Raw genomic sequence first — 25,411 nt, forward strand, 5'->3', positions numbered from 1 at the left:
AATAATTTGTTTAAAGGATATATTTTTGAGAAATAAACTTAATCGTGGTCATAGACTTTGATTTATTTTTATATTCTTCATCCAGTAGCCCACGCCTACAGTCTTATCAAATATATCGGTTTCCATTTTGCATGATTTACAACGATGATGATGATAAACCATTGCCAATGTTACATCATTGGGGCTGCAGGTAGCGTTTGAGAGCGTTGGGATAGTAACTAAAAGGTTGCTGCTTCGAATGCCCGGGCTGATTTGGCGAAAAATCTTAACTCCAATTGCTCCTGGATAAGAGCGTCTGCTAAAATAACAAACATGTACATAATTGAAAATGTGTGCAGCATTTGGCCAATAACCCAATGTAACCGAAGCTCTTTAATTGGCTTTGTCATTCAGGTAAGGGATTATGTGAAAAAACGAGACAGCTAGGTACACTCACCATATGTACACACTCACCATATGTACATTTCACATGTGAAGTGTTTCAAAAACCTTCGAAATTAATGTAAAGTGTTCCAAAAACATGATTTCCTATGTGAAATTTTACATGAAATCGTGCGATTTTTCCACATGTGAAATCACGTGTTTTTTCTGTACGAGTCTGCAACAATATTTCTTCAATGTGACTGTCTTGGTACTTTGGGTGCCAACATGGCGCTCATTCAAATTCTAAATGTGGAACGCAGTTTGCTTAACTGTAGAGGCCTATTTCCCTGGCTCTCCACTCTCCCTCCCCACGTTTCATCCCGGATTAGCCTCTTAGAGCCCCGATGATGCAGCCTCTGAAATATGGATCAGAGAAGAGGAAAGGCCATCAGCCAGTATGGGGGCTGGGTGTGTGTGTGTGTGTGTGTGTGTGTGATATGGGGGTCACTCATGAAGCCATCGTGACCTCCACAAGCCCAGCAGGGTCTCAACAGCTTAGAGAGAGAGAGAGTGAGAGAGAGAGAGAGAGAGAGAGAGAGAGAGAGAGAGAGAGAGAGAGAGAGAGAGAGAGAGAGAGAGAGAGAGAGAGAGAGAAAAACGAGGTCTGGGGGAGAGAAGGATAAAGGGAAGAAAAGGAGAGATGTGGGGGGAGGGCATTTTTATCTCAATATCAAATTCTTTATGGGTAACAATTAGGTACCTTACTGTGATTGTTTTCAATTAAAATGGTCAAAAATAAACAAAAATAGCTTCTTAGCAAAGAACAATTTCCCAAGCAAGAATCTTGCTAGGACTGTCTGGCAGTGGTCTGGGAGGGGAAAAATATAAACTAACTATTATTGGCAGAGAGGTTTGGAACTCTCTTATTGGTCTATTAACTAATTTACCGCCTGATGATGTCCCACCAAAAAAGCGGACATTTCCGCTCTTACACTAAAAGGGCATTATCATCCTTTTCACGATTTCACAGTATTATTCCATTCTCATAGTGTGGAAATATATGTAAAACACAGGAAAATCACGTTTTGACTGCACTGGGCCTTTAAGGGGAGGCCAATACATGCCAAGGACACGAATGCCTACACAGCACATATTTGGGATGTGAGAAAGTCATGGTTGATTTATGCCATGTCACTGGTGTGCCACTGATGAAATAAGGGACAGCCTGAACACATTTGGAGAGACAGAGCAGCAAAAGATCTCCATGTGTTATGCACTGGGCTAAACGCCACAACATTCTTACTGTCTTACTGTATTGATGATATACATATCTAATGTAGCCTGACACACATTTCATCATCCTAATCAAATGAGATCCAGGAGAATTGCACTTTTTGAATTTCATATATTGCACTGATTATCACTTTTGAGCTGATGTTTATTGACTGAGCATCGGGGAGAACAACGGCCTTCAACTGTGACTGTATTCACAATATAGCATGGTCTCTGAATTGTACTTTACCGCTTAAATATGTCGTGAGTAAAGGGTTTATATTGGGACAAAAATGGAATAATCAATTTATTTTAAAAAGTGTCTAATATGTATCTAGAACTACAAGTACTGCATCTACAAACACATGTACTATAGCAGGGTCCGGTTACACACATTTCCTAGGTGGCAAAGGCCCGGATGGATAATGTCATTTACTGGCGTAGTAACAAACCCCCACCTTGCAACCCATGCGACCCCAAACTGTCCACACCCCTCTTGTTGGCGGAGAGAACATTTAGCATTTTTAAAGCTAATTTCCCACAATTCTACACATTTTGATTTGGGCAGAGATCTTTTTGCTGTTTTAAAGCTCATGTCCTGCAATTCTACGCATTCCTCCAATTCTTATGTGTGTTTATATGATACCAGGGGTCAAAAGCTGACGAGTAAAATAAATAAATCAAATAAACTACATGTACTGAATCTACAACTAAATGTACTATATTATCTAGAACTATGTGTACTATAGTATCTAGAACTACATGTACTATAGTATCTAGAACTACATGTACTATAGTAGTATGCAACTGGTCTCTTGTTTCCACAACCATAATGTATGAACAATATTATGCTCTATTATATTTCACACACACACACACACACACACACACACACACACACACACACACACACACACACACACACACACACACACACACACACACACACACACACACACACACACACACACACACACACACACACACACACAGGTCGTTTATCAGAGGGCAATATTCAGGGATGGGCAGCTGGAGTTGACTTATGTGGTTTTAGTGGAATGTCAGCAAGGCACTGAGTCTGTAGAATGGCTGTGGTGACACTGAATTTAAACTCTGCTCTAATTGAACCTGATCATAAACTGCTTATAAACTATTATAAGGTAGTTAGTTCACAATTAAACAAATGTTTAGTAATGCTATTATATATTCAGTTAATGAAGACCATCAGGCCACCAGGCGTCTTGGTAATCATATTTCTTCTCATCTGACCTGCCTGGTTAAAGTAGATAAACGGTAAAGAAAAGAAATAGAAGATATTAAATGGTGAATGATGAAAGGATGTCATATACTGTATGACTAAACTATTAACGTCAAACAGGGAGGGAAACGATCCTTCCCCTTCCTTGGAAAAACAAACTCCTTTAGGTTAATGTAAATATGGAATGTGTAATGATATATATTATACTGGGTTAAATTGACTGTTTGTTATGTGCTATCAGCTACTGCACCTTGGCAGGTGTGCTGTCAGTCAAAGACAGAGGTCTGTGTGTGTGTAGGGAAGTCTGGATTTGGTGAAATGACACCTCAAACACAGTGGGAAATGAAAGGATGGAGGGTGAAGGATTGAGCATGTAGGGAAGGAGGAATAGAGGGATAGAGGGATGGATGGATGAATGTCATGGATCTTTCCACCTTACCATAGCCAGACACATCAGAGTGTGGTGGAAATGCTCAGCTAATGGTTTTTAGATTGATATTTAATACTATTGCAATGTGTAGTATTTCTATTCACTCCCAACAAGCATATTGTTTACCATTATTTAACCAGGTAGGTCAATAAACAACAGCGTCTTATTCTGAAATTGTAATCAGCTAAGGGGAGTCTTCCTGTTATTTTGATAATATCTGAATAACCATTCTAATATTTTTTTGTATGATGTTTACGTTTTTGTGTGGACACTGAAAAGTGTCTGGCCGGGATCCAATCCGATCACCGGTTTTCAACAATGTGGCTTTAGGTCATTTCCAATTCCACATATGCAGCATTTACCGTGAATGCAGTCTCTGCGAACGCAGAAATATTGCCTTTGAAAGCATCATTGTCGACAATCCACGATTGGTTTGAATCCTGGCATATATTTAATTATTGACCAGAATGATAACGTGAGAAGCGACAGAAGAGCCTAATAAATCAGTGTTAACTGGTAAGTATTAATAAATCAGTGTTAACTGGTAAGTATTAATAAATCAGTGTTAACTGGTAAGTATTAATAAATCAGTGTCAACTGGTAAGTATTAATAAATCAGTGTTAACTGGTAAGTATTAATAAATCAGTTTTAACTGGTAAGTATTAATAAATCAGTGTTAACTGGTAAGTATTAATAAATCAGTGTTAACTGGTAAGTATTAATAAATCAGTGTTAACTGGTAAGTATTAATCAATCAGTTCTAACTGGTAAGTATTAATAAATCAGTGTTAACTGGTAAGTATTAATAAATCAGTTCTAACTGGTAAGTATTAATAAATCAGTGTTAACTGGTAAGTATTAATAAATCAGTGTTAACTGGTAAGTATTAATAAATCAGTGTTAACTGGTAAGTATTAATAAATCAGTGTTAACTGGTAAGTATTAATAAATCAGTGTTAACTGGTAAGTATTAATAAATCAGTTCTAACTGGTAAGTATTAATAAATCAGTGTTAACTGGTAAGTATTAATAAATCAGTGTTAACTGGTAAGTATTAATAAATCAGTGTTAACTGGTAAGTATTAATACATCAGTTCTAACTGGTAAGTATTAATAAATCAGTGTTAACTGGTAAGTATTAATAAATCAGTGTGTTAACTGGTAAGTATTAATAAATCAGTGTTAACTGGTAAGTATTAATGAATCAGTGTTAACTGGTAAGTATTTATAAATCAGTGTTAACTGGTAAGTATTTATAAATCAGTTCTAACTGGTAAGTATTAATAAATCAGTGTTAACTGGTAAGTATTAATAAATCAGTGTTAACTGGTAAGTATTAATAAATCAGTGTTAACTGGTAAGTATTAATAAATCAGTTCTAACTGTTAAGTATTAATAAATCAGTGTTAACTGGTAAGTATTAATAAATCAGTGTTAACTGATAAGTATTAATAAATCAGTTCTAACTGGTAAGTATTAATAAATCAGTGTTAACTGGTAAGTATTAATAAATCAGTGTTAACTGGTAAGTATTAATAAATCAGTTCTAACTGGTAAGTATTAATAAATCAGTGTTAACTGGTAAGTATTAATAAATCAGTGTTAACTGGTAAGTATTAATAAATCAGTGTTAACTGGTAAGTATTAATACATCAGTTCTAACTGGTAAGTATTAATAAATCAGTGTTAACTGGTAAGTATTAATAAATCAGTGTTAACTGGTAGGTACTAATAAATCAGTGTTAACTGGTAAGTATTAATAAATCAGTGTTAACTGGTAAGTATTAATCAATCAGTGCTATATTAGGGTTATTCTACGGGGACAGCCGAAGAACCATTTTGGAAACCTTTTGTCTAAGAGTGCCTAAGTGTTAAAGTTAATACTGTATTCTCTTAGCCTGGAGAATACAGTCTCACTGCAGAATCTGACATTTGTCCATAAACGTCACATTTTAAGGTTAAGTTTAGGAATTAATTCTGAAGGGTTAAGTTAAGAGTTATTGTTTGGGATATGCTTGCCCTAGAAAAATCCAAGCCAATTGATGGTAATAGTGCTCACCGTTGCCCCTAGTGGCCAATTTTTAAATAATGGCCCAAAATCCTGCTTACCTGAATGTACGTCGAATTCCGCAGTGGATCTTGAGTGACCTGGCTGAATATTAAGTGTTACCTAGCAGAGAGAGACGTGGGATAGGAGAGACCACTGTGTGTCCAGTGGGGGATGGATATCTATCCCATCATACCTTGCTTATCTGATGCTCTGGTGAAGACTTAATCCCTCCCCTCCTTCACGCTGGAGACATCTATATTACTGTTATCTCACACACACGCACACACACACACACACACACACACACACACACACACACACACACACACACACACACACACACACACACACACACACACACACACACACACACACACACACACACATCTGAAGGAGTAGATCACTGTGTTTGAGGTGCCAATCTCTGAGGAGCAGCTGTAGCCTTAAGCCAATATGGAGATCCAAAGGAAGTCCCTCACTCTGACCTCCTCGCCCCACACACAGTGCACTGATCCTGGGGAACAAGAGGAGAGAAAGGGGGTGGGAGCCAGTTAGCTAACTTCAAACACTTTTTCTTGTGTTGTGTATATTTAAAAATATATATATGTTTAGGTTTTAATGTAATACACACTGTTATATAATGAAATAGAATATTATGGAGAAATAGCTTGCATTCTAAAGCATGCCCTGCTGGGAAATATGATGGTTTAAATAAATATTCAATAGAAAATACTCATCAGTGGTTCAATGGAGACAGTCTCCCTGGGTTGGATTTGCACGGCTTTTTAAATTAACACAAATACAGAGATATATTTATAGAAGTTGGTGTGTGCCAGTAAGCACTCAACCCCAATTATAGTCCCCCCGCACCCCCCCCCCCCCCCACACACACACACGCTAATACACACACACACACACACACACACGCTAATACACACACACACACACACACACGCTAATACACACACACACACACACACACACACACACACACACACACACACACACACACACACACACACACACACACACACACACACACACACACACACACACACACACACACACACACACACACACACAAGCTGACACTCACAGCCACACACACATGTCTGGAGTGAGCGCAAACAGCCCTATTGATCTTGTGTTAATAGGCTAGCACCATAGAGAGTGCAGAGAGAGGTGCTTGAGGCTAATAGCTCCATAATTACTCAATTACAAAGAGAAAGCTCTATAAATGGATACCAAAAACTACTTATGACGCTGGTGTTATAAAAACAAACACACACAGACATGAACGGTGTATGTGTGTGTGTTTGTGTACCCATTTATGTGTACGCATATGTGTGTATGAGTGTATGTGTGTGTGAGTGGTGAGTGTTAGTGTTAGTGTGTTAATCAGCTAAAATAAGACATTAGTGAGAGGTGAGAAGATGATTGAGAAAGGAAAATTAGCGTAAAGTTGGGTCAGATGCAAGCTTATACTGCCATCAACTGGTCAGCATGGGAACATGCACTTTATCCTACTGGACTGATGCACACATGCCCTGTTTTTCTATGTTTTTAAATGGCATGCACTGTCTTGTGTTTGAAATTATTTGAATGTGCTTGTATGAATCGGTCACCACAAATGAAGTTCCCTCGGGGAAAATTAAATTATTTTAAGTATTAGTCTATTCTGTGTTCAAAGGCAGTGACCCACTTACTCCCACATCATTCACCCTCCCTCCCTCCCTCCCTCCCTCCATTGCCTTGTTCACATTCCTTGTCTGGTCTTCTCCCTGGTGGGTGTAAAGCAGTGGCGGATTTAGGTATAGACGACATTGGCTGCCGCCCAGGGCGACATCTTCCCAGGGGTGGCACGGGGCCGCAGCAAAAAAATCGAAATGGTGACATTTGTGCGATCGGTTTTCTATCACTCATTTGCACATCACGTCAATGATATCATGTCACTGTGTGGGACTGTGGGTCAATTAACCTTGTCGGAGTGGGCGCCCTGATTCTACTTTGTGAGCTAGGCAGGCTACTGCCTGGGAAGGTCTCCCACTCAGAAGTACGAGATGGGGAGGGGGGCGGGGGTAGGATGACCTCAGGTCTCCCCACTGGAAGCCCGAGGTAGGGGGAGCGGGGGAATCTATCAAATAGTGCACCAACTTTAGTACGGTAATGTTGCAAATAGTAAAATCAGTAACACTACGAAATGTTACCAAATAATCCACAATTCATTCATAACAATGTGAATATATAGTTTATAGTTTCTGGTTTGTGTGAAATGGTTAAGAATAATATAAAACCAGTCTTTACATCCCCAAGGTGAGTTGGTTTAGTCTTGGTTGACAGTGTTGGGGGATGGGTAATGTATTGATGCTCGAGTGCCAAAACAACACAATTTTGTTCCTATGTGACTTTGTTACTTCTTTTTGATATTTATGAGTCTTTTTTAGAAATATTTATATGGTTGTAAATGTTATGATTATTTATTTGTGCCGTTTCAAATGTCTGAATAAAAATGACAGGGCGCTGAAGAGGGGAACCTGAAGGGGGGGGGTGAAGTGGGGGCTGAATGGGGGGGTGAAGTGGGGGCTGAAGGGGGGGGGGGGTGAAGGGGTGAGCTGAAGGGATGGGGCTGAAGGGGGAGCTGAAGGGGGGGCTGAAGGGGGGGAGGCTGAAGGGGGGGCTGAAGGGGGAGCTGAAGGGGGGGCTGAAGGGGGAGCTGAAGGGGGGAGGCTGAAGGGGGGCTGAAGGGGGAGCTGAAGGGGGCGCTGAAGGGGGAGCTGAAGGGGGAGCTGAAGGGGGGGGCTAAAGGGGGAGCTGAAGGGGGGGCTGAAGAGGGAGCTGAAGGGGTGGCTGAAGGGGTGGCTGAAGGGGGAGCTGAAGGGGTGGCTGAAGGGGGAGCTGAAAGGTAAGCTGAAGGGGAGCTGAAGGGGGGGCTAAAGGGGGAGCTGAAAGGGTGGCTGAAGGGGGGGTTGAAGGGGGAGCTGAAAGGGGGGGGCTGAAGGGGGAGCTGAAGGGTGAGCTGAAGGGGGGGCTGAAGGGGGAGCTGAAGGGGGGGCTGAAGGGGGCGCTGAAGGGGGAGCTGAAGGGGGGGATAAAGGGGGGGGATGAAGGGGGGGCTGAAGGGGGAGCTGAAGGGTGAGCTGAAGGGGGGGCTGAAGGGGTAGCTGAAGGGGGGGCTGAAGGGGGCGCTGAAGGGGGAGCTGAAGGGGTGGCTGAAGGGGGAGCTGAAAGGTAAGCTGAAGGGGAGCTGAAGGGGGGCTGAAGGGGGAGCTGAAAGGGTGGCTGAAGGGGGAGCTGAAGGGGGGGGTGAAGGGGGAGCTGAAAGGGGGGGGCTGAAGGGGGAGCTGAAGGGTGAGCTGAAGGGGGGGCTGAAGGGGGAGCTGAAGGGGGGGCTGAAGGGGGCGCTGAAGGGGGAGCTGAAGGGGGGGATAAAGGGGTGGCTGAAGGGGGAGCTGAAGGGGTGGCTGAAGGGGGAGCTGAAGGGGGGGGCTGAAAGAGGGGTTCGCCCAGGAAGCCATTCAAGCTAGAACCGCCACTGGGTGTAGGTAATGAACATGAAGATTCCAGTACACATGGCCTCCCAGTGACGGGAAGGAGTGGAAGACAGATACAGTCACATCCAAAATAAAAAGATAAGCAAAAAAGACTGTATAAAATAAATTCAAATACTGAGCTACAATGTATGCTTAATAAGCCTACAGGAGGCCTGGTGCTTGGAGGAGGCACCAGATGGACCGGGCTGTGGGGGAACACTGGAGCTCTGGTGCGCAGGTTCTTTTCTGCATATCCATTTTTCTTTCAATGCCAAATCCACCACTGGTGTGCATGGCCAAAGAGCTCTATTTTAGTCTCATTTTACCATAGCACCCAATTCCAATCCATGTGCCAATGCATTTAGCAAACTCTAGGCATATACATTTGTTGGTTGTTCCCAATAAATATGTTCTTCTGGCAACCTTTCCAAATAGCCTATTGGCATAGAGGTCAGGTCTAAATGGAGATTTGAAGACTTGGTGACCCCAAGATTCAACCAAGTTCTGGAATTGTCCAACTGTGGCCCTTAGACTTTTCTTTGCCTACTGAACAATATTCCTCACTCCGCGTGAGGACAAAATACACATGCTTCCTCTACCAGGCAAGTCCACCACTGTTCCAGTGTCTTAAACTTCTTAATTGTTGCCCCAAAAGTGGTAAGTGGTATTTTTGTTTTTTCAGTTGTTATTTTGAACTCATTGCCTAATTTATGAAAGTCAACAACCACTTGTCTCTTTATTTGTGAGTTTTCTGCCTTTCCCCATGGTAATGGATTTCACCTGCATGTTACCTCATTTTTATACCCCAAGTGAAACAATAATTATTTGTCGCATACACATATTACATTTCCTTAAACTTAGATTAATATAAAAACAGAAGAATGCTAATGCCGATTTCATTTGGCTTGTTTCATTTGATTTATAATCATTTTTAGGGGTGCCAATTATTTTGACACCTATATTTTCTCTGAGCAACAATATAAAATACATAGTAAAATCATATACATTTCCTATTTACAATATAGCTTATTATAAATGTTTATTTTTTTCTCATCTGTACCAATGGTGCCAATAGTTTTGGAGGTGACCGTAGCAGTTACTGGAGAGATTGCGGTTCAGTATTTGGCCAGCAGAGGGCGTTCAAGGCTCAGTTATGTTATTGGACAGAGTCCTTCAACCTCTGCTGGAGGCTATAGGAATTCCGGTATGTATTTATTAGTGCATGCACACCATAGCAAACCGCAACAAAACGTTGTGCAGTGGAAAACGATTTGCATCGAAAACAAGAGTTTCTATTAAAAACACATTCAGGTAGGTCCCTCTCCTTTTCGCCCAGTTCGCTTCTGTTTGGTACTAGTGAATACACCCCTGCTGTGCTTGGATGTTTTATGCCATAGAGAAAGGGCTATTGTTATGAAGTATTCAACACCCTGTGATCTCTTTGAAAAGACCATAACCTCCAAAGAGAGAGTGGTGGTGGGGGACTATAATGGAGAGCAGTGTAGACTGTAGTCCCCCACAGTATCTGGAAAACACATCCATAGCATTGTGTAGCATGATCAGGGCATGTGGGGCAAAGAATGCCTTCATTCTGGCATTAATATGTGTCTAAAGACTGTCTGTGGTGTTAATAATATCTCACTACCTGGAAAATACACTATGTAGTATACTAGGTCATAATATTTGACATTAGTATACATGTACCAGTATATGATAAATGCTGCTCCCTGCATTTAGGAAAATTGTTATATTGACAAAGTGTAGTGACCAGTGGCGACCCGTCATTCAGGGCAGGTGCCCCATCTGTTTTGAGCCCCCACATTTTTAGCATGTTATTTTGGCATTAATACATGTCACATATCAGTTTGCAAACAATGTAACAAAAACCCCAAAACATATAAATCAGTTATTAAAGCCACATACAAACCTGGTCTCTTTTTTGTTTTCTTGAGTAAGGCAGCTCCAAAATACAGATATTTCAGCCTAGCTCAGTGCTTTCTGTGGTGGAGGGGCAAGCCAGCAGAAAATACGGAGCGTTGCGCCGTGATTGGATCAATGTTCTGTCACTCATGGGGACACTACATCACCGCCAAGTCCAAGTCTAAAATTCTAGCCCTTTGAGTGCTGCCATAGAGGTACATTAGAAGTGCCCACCCAAGAAGGCTCAAGGTCATTGATCGGACTGGTCATGTCAACATCATACATCATACTTAGCTAGCAGTCATCAATCACCATGAATCAATCTACTGGCAAATCCTTTTCAATCCTTGTCATATGAAGAGAAATTATAGATAAAACGTATCGTTGCTCATCGCCCATAAACATTACACAACAAGTTGTAAATCGCAAATTCAACAATGAGTGGTTTGGAAGGAATCAGTGGCTAACTGCAAGCCTTGCAAAGCAATCACTAGCCTGATATTCAGTGGAGTGGCTGTGTGGTCCCAAGTCTAAGATTATGAGTTTAAAATGATAAACATTCAACATTGGCCATGCTGTCAATGAAGCATGATTTGTGCCGCGCCCAAACAACTGCTTACTTGGAACTGCAAAATCTGACTTTAGAGAGTTCAAGACAACTGGGAACTCGGGAACAACTAGCTCCGACTGGGAAAATATGTTTTGAACGGTCATCCAACTTGGAATTGTAAATCCGGCCTCTTTCTAGAGCTATGACCTGAAGATCAATGACATCATGATTCAACCTTGTTTTTTCTTAGAGTTCCCAGTTGTCTTGAAAGCACCATAAATCCAGAGAATGCCAGACTTTGATGACAACGTTTGATGACAAAATTGACCCACGAAGGACCACCGTGCCACCTTCCTGTTCAAGTGAGCACAGGACAACCAGGTGAGTCCTAACTTGTCTTGTATGCTGCTACATAAATGATGTATATGGGAGATATGTAGGCTGTAGCTAAGAAAGTGTATGTTACAGTGGGGAGAACAATTATTTGATACACTGCCGATCTACAGGAAACGTATGATCTCTGTAATTGCAAAAAAAGGTTTCTGTACCAAATATTAAGTTCTGCTTCTCTGATGTATCAAATACTTATGTCATGCAATAAAATGCAAATTAATTACTTAAAAATCATACAATGTGATTTTCTGGATTTTGTTTTAGATTCCGTCTCTCACAGTTGAAGTGTACCTATGAAAAAATGACAGACCTCTACATGCTTTGTAAGTAGGAAAACCTGCAAAATCGGCAGTGTATCAAATACATGTTCTCCCCACTGTATGTAGTATGCTGTTAGTGTCACACCCGGATCTGTTTCACCTGTCCTCGTTATTGTCTCCACCCCCTCCAGGTGTCGCTTGTTTTCCCAGTGTATTTATCCCTGTGTTTCCTGTCTCTCTGTGCCAGTTCGTCTGGTATGTTTCCAAGTCAACCAGCGGTTTCCCTGTTCTCCTGCTTTTTGCATCCTCCTTTTTCTAGTCCACCTGGTTTTGATCATTGCCTGTTTCTGGACTCTGTACCTGCCTGCCTGACCATTCTGCCTGGCTTGACCACGAGCCTGTCTGTTACTCTGTACCACCTGGACTCTGATCTGGCTTTGACCTGTTTTCCTGTCCACGACCATTCTCTTGCCTACCCCTTTGGATTAATAAACCTTGTAAGACTCCAACCATCTGCCTCCTGTGTCTGCAGTTGGGTCTCATCTTGTGCCTTAATAGTTAGTTAGCCCATGTGCCTCACCCTAATAATTTGGTACATTTTCACCTCTTAATTTCACCTATTGTTCTGACTTGGTGGTGATTATGTACCCTATAAACCTGTTTTTGAGAAATGTAATCATTGAATACTGTAAGAGCTTTCATTGTCTGCTTATATGCCCCCATTATTTATCCTACGGTTCTGACTTGGCGTACAGGGAGAATACTGTAAGAACGGCCCATGTTCTGAATTATGTCGCTGTATATTTCAAAAGTACTGAACAAATATTTATATTGACTACGTCCGTCCTAGCTCGCTCATTAATGCCTTCATCGAAATGACGGATGTCCTCTTATCTGCTTGTCTTTCCCTTATGCCATAGTTTGTACATCTCAATTGACAGAAACCACTTTTTTTAAGCAAGTCAGTCATATCAGCTATGTTTCTTTTTTAAAGACAGTAAATGAGGCTGAATGAACTGTTTTGCTGCCATTCAAGGCTCCACTGATAGCCAGGTGTAGCAGTGGTATAGTGCAATTCATGTATTTGTTGTGTTGTGTAGTGGCTTTGCTAGCATGCATCCTGCACCATTTATTATTCTTTTTTTTTTTGCACCACCAAGATTTACATGCTTAGATCACCACTGAGCATGATGTTCTACAGTAACCATAATGCTCTGATCAACATATCCGGTTCTATCTTAGAAAATATGTTCCTGTTGCTAACATAATGTAGTGACATTGAAAAGAGTGTCACTCTGAAACCACACGATAATGATGCTAGTGGAACTTCTGAGAGTCAGTGTCATTTATACTCCTGTTAGAGATGGCAGCAGGCCAGAATACTGTCCAACAGGATCTGATGCTGTAGGCTCCATCCCAAATGTTACCCTATTCCTAAGATAGTGCATTACTTTAGACCAGGGCCCATAGAGGGGCGAGGAAGGAAGGGAGGGAGGCAGAGAGCGAAGAGGAGTGACAGAGGGTGAAGGAGGGGGGAAATAAAGGGATGGAGATGGGAGGAGGGAGTGAGAACAGAGGAGGAGTGGCAGAGAAAAGGGATAGTGGGAGTGAGATGAGGGCACAAGAAGGGGAAATTAAGAACATCGTGAGTGGGGAGAAAAGATTAGGGGGGAAGGAGAGAGGGAGGCAGAGAGAGGGAGGCAGAGAGAGGGAAATTATATCCTGGATGCACTGTTGCCTTTTTATCAGTCTGGATAGAAGAGAGAGGAGGGGAGAGAGAGGAGAGAGAGGAGAGAGAGGAGGGGAGAGAGAGGAGAGAGAGAGAGGCAGAGAGAGGGAAATTATATCCTGGATGCACTGTTGCATTTTTATCAGTCTGGATAGAAGAGAGAGGAGGAGAGAGGAGAGAGAGGAGGGGAGAGAGAGGAGAGAGAGGAGGGGAGAGAGAGGAGAGAGAGGAGAGAGAGGAGGGGAGAGAGAGGAGAGAGAGGAGAGAGAGGAGGGGAGAGAGAGGAGAGAGAGGAGGGGAGAGAGAGGAGAGTGAGGAGATAGAGGAGAGAGAGAGGAGAGAGAGGGAGGCAGAAAGAGGGAAATTATATCCTGGATGCACTGTTGCATTTTTATCAGTCTGGATAGAAGAGAGAGGAGTGCAGATGAGGAGAGGGGAGAGAGAGGAGGGGAGAGAGAGGAGAGAGAGGAGGGGAGAGAGAGGAGATAGAGGAGAGAGAGGAGGGGAGAGATAGAGTGAGAAAAACAAGTTGTCCTTTCCCGGTGAGGTGAGGCAAGAGCTACCTGCCTGCCTGCCTGTTCTGTTCTGTGTGTTGGTCCCCATGGTGACTAGACAGCTAAAATGATCAACATGCAACAGGACATCCAGCACTCACTCAGTCACTCAGGCACTCACTACTCTCCTTTCACTCACTCTTTCTCTCCACCGCTCTCTCTATTCATTCTTCCCCATTTCTATTATATACATTTTTATTTGATTTATCTCTATTCCTCTTCTTCCTTTATCATACATTTCCCCATTCTCCTCTCTTTTTATCTCTCTTAATTTTGTCTCCCTCTCCTCATCTCCCCTCCATCCCTCTTCTCTCTACTCTCCCCATCTCCCCCCCCCTCCCTCTTCCTCTCTCGTCCCCTCCCTCTGCCTCCTGCCCTTCTCTATCTCTCTCATCCCACAGTGAATGTGACCCAGGGGCTAAATAGATGATCTAATTCCAGTTCTGATTCAGATTCTCAGGCCTCTCCTCCAATACAATATTAATCACATTGTCTGGGCATGTGCATGTGTGCATGTGTGCAATAGTGAGTGCATGCATGTGTGTGGGAGGACGGTCTAGGTTAGTGACTTCAGTAATACAAGACACTCTCGAGGTCAAACGCTTAATGTCTGGTGCTTCGTTACGTATGTGTGTGTGTGCGTCAAGATCTTTATTAATGACCTTCTCCCAGCTATCAGATTGTCATGACAACCCTGTACCAATGCAAATCACCATCTCTTTCATAGAAGAGAGTGTTCTGAATAAGAATTAGAACGTTAGTTCTGTTCATTTGAATTCTGTCTCACTCCTTAAAGTATTCTATTGCCGTGGTGATGTAAATCTCCACCACTACCCTAGCAGGACCTAGCTGATGTAGCTCATCTACAGTGCCTTGCAAAAGTAGTCACCCCTGACCGTAGATTGCTTTGTATGTTTCTATTTTTAGTTTGGTCAGGGTGTGAGGCGGGTGGGTATTCTATGTTATAGGTCTAGGTTTTCTTTTTCTATGTGTTTGACCTGGTATGGTTCTCAATCAGAGGCAGCTGTCTATCGTTGTCTCTGATTGAGAGCCATACTTAGGTAACCTGTTATCCCATTTTAAGTTGTGGGTGATTATTTTCCGTTTCAGTGTTTTCACCATACTGGACTGTTTCTGTTTTCCTTTATTCTCTTGTTTGTTTGTATTCAGTGTTCAGTTTATTAAAGGCATCATGAACACGTACCACACTGCGCTTTGGGTTACTACTTCTTCCACCAACAAAAATCATTACAACCCCCTTGGCGTTTTCATATATTGTTTCATTACAACCTGTAATTTAAATGTATTTTTTATTTGGATTTCATGTAATGGACATACACAAAATAGTTGAAATTGGTGAAGTGAAATGAAAAAAAGAACTTGTTTCAAAAAATGTTTAAAAAAATAAAAAACTGAAAAGTGGTGTGTGTATATGTATTCAGCCCCTTTGATATGAAGCCCCTAAATAAGATCTGGTGCAACCAATTACCTTCAGAAGTCACATAATTAGTTAAATAAAGTCCACCTGTGTGCAGTCTAAGTGTCACATGATCTCAGTGTACATATACATCTGTTCTGAAAGGCCCCAGAGTCTGCAACACCACTAAGCAAGGGGAACCACCAACCAAGTGGCACCATGAAGACCAAGGAGCTCTCCAAACAGGTCAGGGACAAAGTTGTGGAGAAGTACAGATCAGGGTTGGGTGATAAAAAAATATCAGAAGCTTTGAACATCCCACGGAGCAACATTTAAATCCATTATTAAAAAACAGAAAGAACATGGCACCACAACAAACCTGCCAAGAGAGGGCCGCTCACCAAGACTCATGGACCAGGCAAGGAGGGCATTAATCAGAGAGGCAACAAAGAGACCAAAGATAACCCTGAAGGAGCTGCAAAGCTCCACAGCAAAGATTGGAGTATCTGTTCATAGGACCACTTTAAGCCGTACACTCCACAGAGCTGGGCTTTACAGAGGAGTGTCCAGAAAAAAGCCATTGCTTAAAGAAAAAAATAAGCAAACACATTTGGTGTTCACCAAAAGCATGTGGGAGACTCCCCAAACATATGGAAGAAGGTACTCTGGTCAGATTAGACTAAAATTGAGCTTTTTAGCCATCAAGGAAAACACTATGTCTGGCACAATTCCAACACCTCTCATCACCCCGAGAACACCATCCCCACAGTGAAAGATGGTGGTGGCAGCATCATGCTGTGGGGATGTTTTCATCGGCAGGGACTGGGAAACTGGTCAGAATTGAAGGAATGATGGATGGCACTGAATACATGGAAATTCTCAATCCAATTGAGTTAAAGATTGCTGTACACAGTGGAACCCATCCAACTTGAAGCAGCTGGTGCTGTTTTGCCTTAAAGAATGGACAAAAATCCCAGTGGCTAGATGTGCCAAGCTTAGAGACATGCCCCTAAATAATTGCAGCTGTAATTGCTGCAAAAGGTGTCTCTACAAAGCATTGACTTTGGGGGGTGAATAGTTATGCACGCTCAAGCTTTCTCTTTTTTTCTAATTTCTTGTTTGTTTCACAAGAAAAAATATTTTACATCTTCAAAGTGGTATGAATATTGTTTAAATCAAATGAAACAAACCCCCCAAAATACATTTAAATTCTGGGTTGTATTCTAGGCAACAAAATAGGAAAAATGCCAAGGGGGGTGAATACTTTTGCAAGCCACTGTATCATGGGATGGAAAACAGGTTGAGTGGAGGAGTAAGGGTACACATTAGGCCCTCGTGATGGGTGACATTAGTATTAGTTAATACAGAAGTATTTTTGTGTGTGTGTGTGTGTGTGTGTGCTAAATTCCTTAAATGTGAAATGTAAATGTTATTTTAGGGGAATGGTTTTACACAGGGATGGAGTATAGAGCAGGGATACATACCCAATGGAACAGGGGGTAGCAAGATGACAGGATGGATATAGAATAGAATGCATTAGATTGAGTCATAGCCTAGCTCTAGCTAATATCCACACACACGCACGCACGCACGCACGCACACACACACACACACACACACACACACACACACACACACACACACACACATATAGGTATACTATACTGTACTGTACTGTACTATACTGTAGGTCCAGTATACTGCACTCTATTGTACTGTAGGTCTAGTATACTGTACTATACTGTAGGTCAGGTATACCGTACTATACTGTTGGTCTACTATACTATACTGTACTTTAGGTCTAGCATACTGTACTATACCATAGGTCTAGTATACTCTACTATACTGTTGGTCTACTATACTGTCTGTCTGCTGTACTCTACTGTAGGTCTAGTATACTTTACTATACTGTTGGTCTACTATACTGTACTATACTGTAGGTATAGTATACTGTACTATACTGTAGGCCTAGTATACTGTATTATACTGTTGGTCTACTATACTGTATGTCTGCTGTACTCTACTGTAGGTCTAGTATACTTTACTATACTGTTGGTCTACAATAATATACTATACTGTAGGTCTAGTATACTGTGCTATACTATTGGTCTACTATACTGTGTGTCTAGTATACTGTGTTATACTATACTGTACTATACTGTCGGTCTACTGTACTATACTGCATGTCTACTGTACTATACTGTAGGTCTAGTATACTATACTATACTATTGGTCTACTATACTATATGTATAGTATACTGTGTTATACTATACTGTACTGTAGGTCTAGTATACTGTACTATATTGTCGGTCTACTGTATTATACTGTATGTCTACTGTACTATACTGTAGGTCAAGTATACTGCACTACACTATACTTTACTGTAGGTCTTGTATACTGTACCATACTATTGGTCTACTATGCTATACTATACTGTAGGTCTAGTATACTGTACTATACTGTATGTCTAGTCTACTGTACTATAATGTTGGTCTACTATGCTGTAGGTTTAGTATACTGTACCATACAGTTGGTCTAGTATGTTGTAGGTCTACTATATTCTACTATACTGTAGGTCTAGTTTTCTGTACTTTACTGTAGGTTTGTATACTGTACTATACTGTTGGTCTAGTATACTGTACTATACTGTAGGTCTACTATGCTGTACTGTACTGCAGGTCTGATATACGTACTGTACCATACTGAACTGTATGTCTAGTATACACTACTATACTGCACTACACTGTATTACACTATACTGCACTGTAGGTCTAGTATACTGTACTATACTATTCTGTACTGTACTGTATGTCTAGTATACTGTACTATACAGAAGTTTTTTATTTTGCGTAGTACTCCTTCTGTCTCTGACCCGTCCATGACTGGTAGGTTAACCTAAGCAGACAACAACCTGTGTGTGTGTTTGTACTGTACTGTTGTTCTAGTATACGGTACTATACTATACTGTAGGTTTAATATACTGTACTATACTGTATGTCTACTATACAGTAATGTACTATAGGTCTAGTATACTGTACTATACTGTACGTTACTGTAGGCTTACTGTACTGTACTATACTGTTTGTCTACTATACTGTACTGTAGGTCTAGTATACTCTACTGTACTGTTGGTCTACTACAGTGTACTATACTGTAGGTCTACTGTACAATACTTTAGGCATAGTATACTGTACTATACTGTTGGTCTGCTATACTGTACTATACTGTAGGTCTAGTATACTGTACTATGCTGCTGGCCTACTATACTGTGTGTCTAGTATACTGTATTATACTATGCTGTACTATAGGTCTAGTATACTCTACTATACTGTACTCTACTGTAGGTCTAGTATACTGTACTACACTGTAGGTCTACTGTACTATACCATAGGTCTAGTATACTGTACTCTACTGTAGGTCTAGTGTACTACACTATACTGTTGGTCTACCATACTGTACTGTACTGTAAGTCTAGTATACTGTACTATACTGTAGGTCTGCTGTACTCTACTGTAGGTCTAGTATACTTTACTATACTGTTGGTCTACAATAATATACTATACTGTAGGTCTAGTATACTGTGCTATACTATTGGTCTACTATACTGTGTGTCTAGTATACTGTGTTATACTATACTGTACTATACTGTCGGTCTACTGTACTATACTGCATGTCTACTGTACTATACTGTAGGTCTAGTATACTATACTATACTATTGGTCTACTATACTATATGTATAGTATACTGTGTTATACTATACTGTACTGTAGGTCTAGTATACTGTACTATATTGTCGGTCTACTGTATTATACTGTATGTCTACTGTACTATACTGTAGGTCAAGTATACTGCACTACACTATACTTTACTGTAGGTCTTGTATACTGTACCATACTATTGGTCTACTATGCTATACTATACTGTAGGTCTAGTATACTGTACTATACTGTATGTCTAGTCTACTGTACTATAATGTTGGTCTACTATGCTGTAGGTTTAGTATACTGTACCATACAGTTGGTCTAGTATGTTGTAGGTCTACTATATTCTACTATACTGTAGGTCTAGTTTTCTGTACTTTACTGTAGGTTTGTATACTGTACTATACTGTTGGTCTAGTATACTGTACTATACTGTAGGTCTACTATGCTGTACTGTACTGTAGGTCTGATATACGTACTGTACCATACTGAACTGTATGTCTAGTATACACTACTATACTGCACTACACTGTATTACACTATACTGCACTGTAGGTCTAGTATACTGTACTATACTATTCTGTACTGTACTGTAGGTCTAGTATGACTGTACTATACAGACTAGTTTTATTGCACTTTTGCGTAGTACTGTAGGTCTAGTATACTGTACTATACAGAAGTTTTTTATTTTGCGTAGTACTGACCCGTCCATGACTGGTAGGTTAACCTAAGCAGACAACAACCTGTGTGTGTGTTTGTACTGTACTGTTGTTCTAGTATACGGTACTATACTATACTGTAGGTTTAATATACTGTACTATACTGTATGTCTACTATACAGTAATGTACTATAGGTCTAGTATACTGTACTATACTGTACGTTACTGTAGGCTTACTGTACTGTACTATACTGTTTGTCTACTATACTGTACTGTAGGTCTAGTATACTCTACTGTACTGTTGGTCTACTACAGTGTACTATACTGTAGGTCTACTGTACAATACTTTAGGCATAGTATACTGTACTATACTGTTGGTCTGCTATACTGTACTATACTGTAGGTCTAGTATACTGTACTATGCTGCTGGCCTACTATACTGTGTGTCTAGTATACTGTATTATACTATGCTGTACTATAGGTCTAGTATACTCTACTATACTGTACTCTACTGTAGGTCTAGTATACTGTACTACACTGTAGGTCTACTGTACTATACCATAGGTCTAGTATACTGTACTCTACTGTAGGTCTAGTGTACTACACTATACTGTTGGTCTACCATACTGTACTGTACTGTAAGTCTAGTATACTGTACTATACTGTAGGTCTACTGTACTATACTGTAGGTCAAGTATACTGCACTACACTATACTTTACTGTAGGTCTTGTATACTGTACCATACTATTGGTCTACTATGCTATACTATACTGTAGGTCTAGTCTACTGTACTATAATGTTGGTCTACTATGCTGTAGGTTTAGTATACTGTACCATACAGTTGGTCTAGCATGTTGTAGGTCTACTATATTCTACTATACTGTAGGTCTAGTTTTCTGTACTATACTGTAGGTTTGTATACTGTACTATACTGTTGGTCTAGTATACTGTACTATACTGTAGGTCTACTATGCTGTACTGTACTGTAGGTCTACTATGCTGTACTGTACTGTAGGTCTGATATACCGTACTGTACCATACTGAACTGTATGTCTAGTATACACTACTATACTGCACTACACTGTATTACACTATACTGCACTGTAGGTCTAGTATACTGTACTATACTATTCTGTACTGTACTGTAGGTCTAGTATACTGTACTATACAGAAGTTTTTTTATTTTGCGTAGTACTCCTTCTGTCTCTGACCCGTCCATGACTGGTAGGTTAACCTAAGCAGACAACAACCTGTGTGTGTGTTTGTACTGTACTGTTGTTCTAGTATACGGTACTATACTATACTGTAGGTTTAATATACTGTACTATACTGTATGTCTACTATACAGTAATGTACTATAGGTCTAGTATACTGTACTATACTGTACGTTACTGTAGGCTTACTGTACTGTACTATACTGTTTGTCTACTATACTGTACTGTAGGTCTAGTATACTCTACTGTACTGTTGGTCTACTACAGTGTACTATACTGTAGGTCTACTGTACAATACTGTAGGTCTAGTATACTGTACAATAATTTAGGCCTAGTATACTGTACTATACTGTTGGTCTGCTATACTGTACTATACTTTAGGTCTAGTATACTGTACTATGCTGCTGGCCTACTATACTGTGTGTCTAGTATACTGTATTATACTATGCTGTACTATAGGTCTAGTATACTCTACTATACTGTACTCTACTGTAGGTCTAGTATACTGTACTACACTGTAGGTCTACTGTACTATACCGTAGGTCTAGTATACTGTACTCTACTGTAGGTCTAGTATACTACACTATACTGCTGGTCTACCATACTATACTGTAAGTCTAGTATACTGTATTATACTGTAGGTCTACTGTACTATACTGTAGGTCTGATATACTGTACTATACTATACTTTACTGTAGTTCTTGTATACTGTTGGTCTACTATACTATACTGTATGTCTAGTATACTGTACTATACCGTTGGTCTACTATACTATACTGTAATGTAGATCTAGTATATTGTACTATACTGTCTACTCTACTATACTGTAGGTCTAGCATTCTGCACTATACTATACTTTACTTTTGGTGTTGTATACTCTCCTATACTGTTAGTCTACTATGCTATACAATACTGTAGGTCTAGTATACTGTACTATACTGTAGGTCTACTCTACTATTCTGTCGGTCTAGTGTACTGTACTATGCTGTTGGTCTACTGTACTATACTGTACTGTAGGTCCAGTATACTGTAGGCCTACTGTACTATACTGTAATATACTATACTTTACTTTAAGTATACTGCATTATACTGTTGGTCTACTATGCTATACTATACTCTAGGTCTAGTATGCAGTGCTATACTGTATATTTTAGTATACCGTACTATACTGTATGTTTAGTATACTGTACTATACTGTTGGTCTACTATACTATAGGTCTTGTTTACTGTACTTTACTGTTGGTCTAGTGTGCGATACTATACTGTTGGTCTACCATACTGTACTATACTGCATGTCTAGTATACTGTACTGTACTATACTGTACTGTATGTCTAGTATACTCTACTATACTGTCGGTCTACTATACTGCACTATACTGTAGGTCTACTGTATTATACTGTGCTGCATTGTAGGTCTAGTATACTGTACTATACTGTAGTTTATTCTTTGGCATAGTACTCCTTCTGTCTCCGAACCTTCTATGACTGGTAGGTTAACCCAAGCAGACAGCAACCTGTGTGTGTGTTTGTGTACCTTGCGTGTGTCTATGTTTGTGTGTTTATGTGTGCATGTGTATGTGTCTGTGCATTTGTGTGTGTATGCTTGTATGTACGGTATGTATGTATGTATGTATGTATGTATGTATGTATGTATAGTATGTACGTATGTGCGTGCGTGTGTGCGTGCGTGTGTGTATGTGTGTGTGTGTGTGTGTGTGTCTGTGTTTGTGTGTTTATGTGTGCATGTGTGTATCAACTCTGGATGAGTGACAGCAGAGAGCAGATGTCAGAAAGACAGGCCAGCAGACAACTCATAAATTATTCACGAACGGGAGAAATAGTGGTGTGTGTGTGTGCATTGTGGGAAGAGAAAGGGTACTAAGTGCTTGACCCATGTTCGTGTTTACAGACAAAGAGCACATCAAACCTCAAGTATTGCAAAAGAACAAAACATAACCCTGACACATTGAAAAATGCTATTTGGTTCCATAAAAACACCAATAACAGTATAGCCCGTTGTTCCTTTTCTCTGTCTATATAACGTCACAGGAACGTTAGAGGAATGTTGTTATACTGGCTCTGTTATTCTCCAGAGAGATACAGAAAGGTTGGAGAGACACTTATAGAACTGTATGGAGGCACCAGCCTTGTATAGTTCTTACCATCATAACACTATGAGTGACATCTCTCAGTGTGTGTGTGTGTGTGTGTGTGTGTGTGTGACCCTCTGCCCCCTTCGTGACAGTAGGGCTTGCTTGGTTCACCAGCCTGTCATGCATGTTCAGTCTACTGAGATATTTCTCATTTTCTCCCCCTTTCTCTCGCTCACCATCTCTCTCTCTCTCTTCTGTCTTCTCCCTCTCTCTCTCTCTCTCCCACTCACCCACCCACCCACCCACCCTCTCTCTCTCTCTCTCTCACCCACCCTCTCTCTCTCTCTCTCTCTCTCACCCACCCCGTCTCTCTCTCTCTCTCTCTCTCTCTCTCTCTCACCCACCCTCTCTCTCTCTCTCTCTCTCACCCACCCTCTCTCTCTCTCTCTCTCACCCACCCTCTCTCTCTCTCTCCATGTGACATTGAAAGATTGAAAGGAATGTGAGGCAGAGTAATAAAGGTGATTGCTAGGTGATTGATTAAGGAGCCACGCTATAGATCTGTGATTGGTTGATGGGTTTGAGATTAGATTTAGCTGTATCAATCTGATTACAGTTTTTCTTAATTGCTAAAACACAATTTCTGAAACCGTGCTCCATTTCCTGAAAACATTAAACACAAAACCTCATCTTCAAGCACTATTTACATAACCTCTGACTCCTCTCGCAAAATGAAACCTTTTACCTGTGTTCAAAATCAAACACTGCTCTCAAATCATAAACAAAGTGATCAAAATGATATACACTCTCAAGCAGTCAGTAAACAATACACAGAAAAATAGAAAACACACTGTTCAAAACATACAATTCTCAGGAGAAGTACATTTTTAATCTAAAAAAATATTGATATTTTTCCGTCATTGTCTTTTGATGAACGAAAACATGTTCTATCATAGTCGCTCAAAACTGATCAGAAATTACTACTCTGCATTGCAATTTTGTTTTTTGTTCTTCCTCCTCCTTTGTACCCCTATTTTTACAGTACTGTACCCTGCATCTCACAAATTGTCCTTTGTCTCTGTGATACTGTAATTCTTCTTCTTTGTTGATATGAACCTGCAACCAGTCAAAATCTATTGAGCAGTCAGTACTGTTAGTAAATGGAAAGCACAATGTTCAGGGCCATACAATTTGTCTATTGTACAGTATACAGCCTACAATGCACTGTACTACAGTATACAATACTAAAAGGGACAATGTGCTTCTTCTTGTCTTTGGGCTGGGTCAGGCCAGAGCACTTCATCGACATCACAAGCAATATTGTCCCTCCTGAAGCAACGGGGGAAGAAGCCTCTTCTGTGCCGTATCCAGCCCTGACATGATTCCTCACCTATATCACCACAGGCTAAATCCATGGCTTGCAGCAGATTTACTCTGGTGTAGGGTTGTCTATCATACACGTTCCATCTCCAAGAGGAGAAAAACTCCTCAATCGGATTCAGGAAAGGCGAGTATGTAGGGAGGTACAAGTTCATAAACTGCCCATTGATGTTAAACCATTCTCTTACCTGAGCAGCTTGGTAGAAACTGACATTGTCCCACACTATCACATAGGTGGGAATGGGATTCTCAATTAGCTCTTGACCCTGCTGCTCTTGAACCTGCTGCTCATATAAAATAACTCTTAGATTGGCAATAAATCTTAGAATGTGCTGGGTGTTATATGGCCCGAGTGTAACATGGTGATGTAGAACACCATGGTTGCTGATAGCAGCACAGATTGTGACATTGCCACCTCGTTGACCAGGGACTTCAATAATGGCCCGCTGTCCAATCATGTTTCGGCCTCTCCTTCTCCTCTTTGTTAGATTGAAGCCTGCTTCATCGACAAAGATGAACTCATGGGGTCTGTCCAAGGATTCCAAGTCAAATATTGTCTGTGTAGAAATACAATATACTGTATGTAGGATTTTGTAAGTCGTACAGAGACAGTGCTGTACTGTAGAGTACAATT

General features: G+C 40.7%; 1 protein-coding gene across 1 annotated transcript; it reads right to left on the reverse strand.

The window, feature by feature from the left end:
• Positions 1–7,865: 7,865 nt before the first annotated feature.
• On the reverse strand, positions 7,866–24,991 carry LOC139372355 (uncharacterized). Its single transcript, XM_071112072.1, has 2 exons — positions 24,966–24,991; positions 7,866–8,847 (listed from the first exon to the last, which is right to left on the reverse strand). The coding sequence occupies exons 1-2, from the start codon at positions 24,989–24,991 to the stop codon at positions 7,866–7,868; spliced, it is 1,008 nt and encodes a 335-aa protein (XP_070968173.1).
• Positions 24,992–25,411: the final 420 nt, after the last annotated feature.

This window comes from Oncorhynchus clarkii, chromosome 18 (assembly GCF_045791955.1).
Source record: "Oncorhynchus clarkii lewisi isolate Uvic-CL-2024 chromosome 18, UVic_Ocla_1.0, whole genome shotgun sequence".
Classification (NCBI taxonomy): Eukaryota; Metazoa; Chordata; class Actinopteri; order Salmoniformes; family Salmonidae; genus Oncorhynchus; species Oncorhynchus clarkii.

Excerpts from the sequence above, each read along its gene's own strand:
- LOC139372355 (XM_071112072.1), bottom strand. The coding sequence starts at position 24,991 with ATGTCAGTTTCTACCAAGCTGCTCAG. Across the intron at positions 8,848-24,965 it reads GTTTCTACCAAGCTGCTCAG|CTCCCCCTTCAGCCACCCCT; the intron begins GTAAGAGAATGG and ends CCCCCCCTTCAG.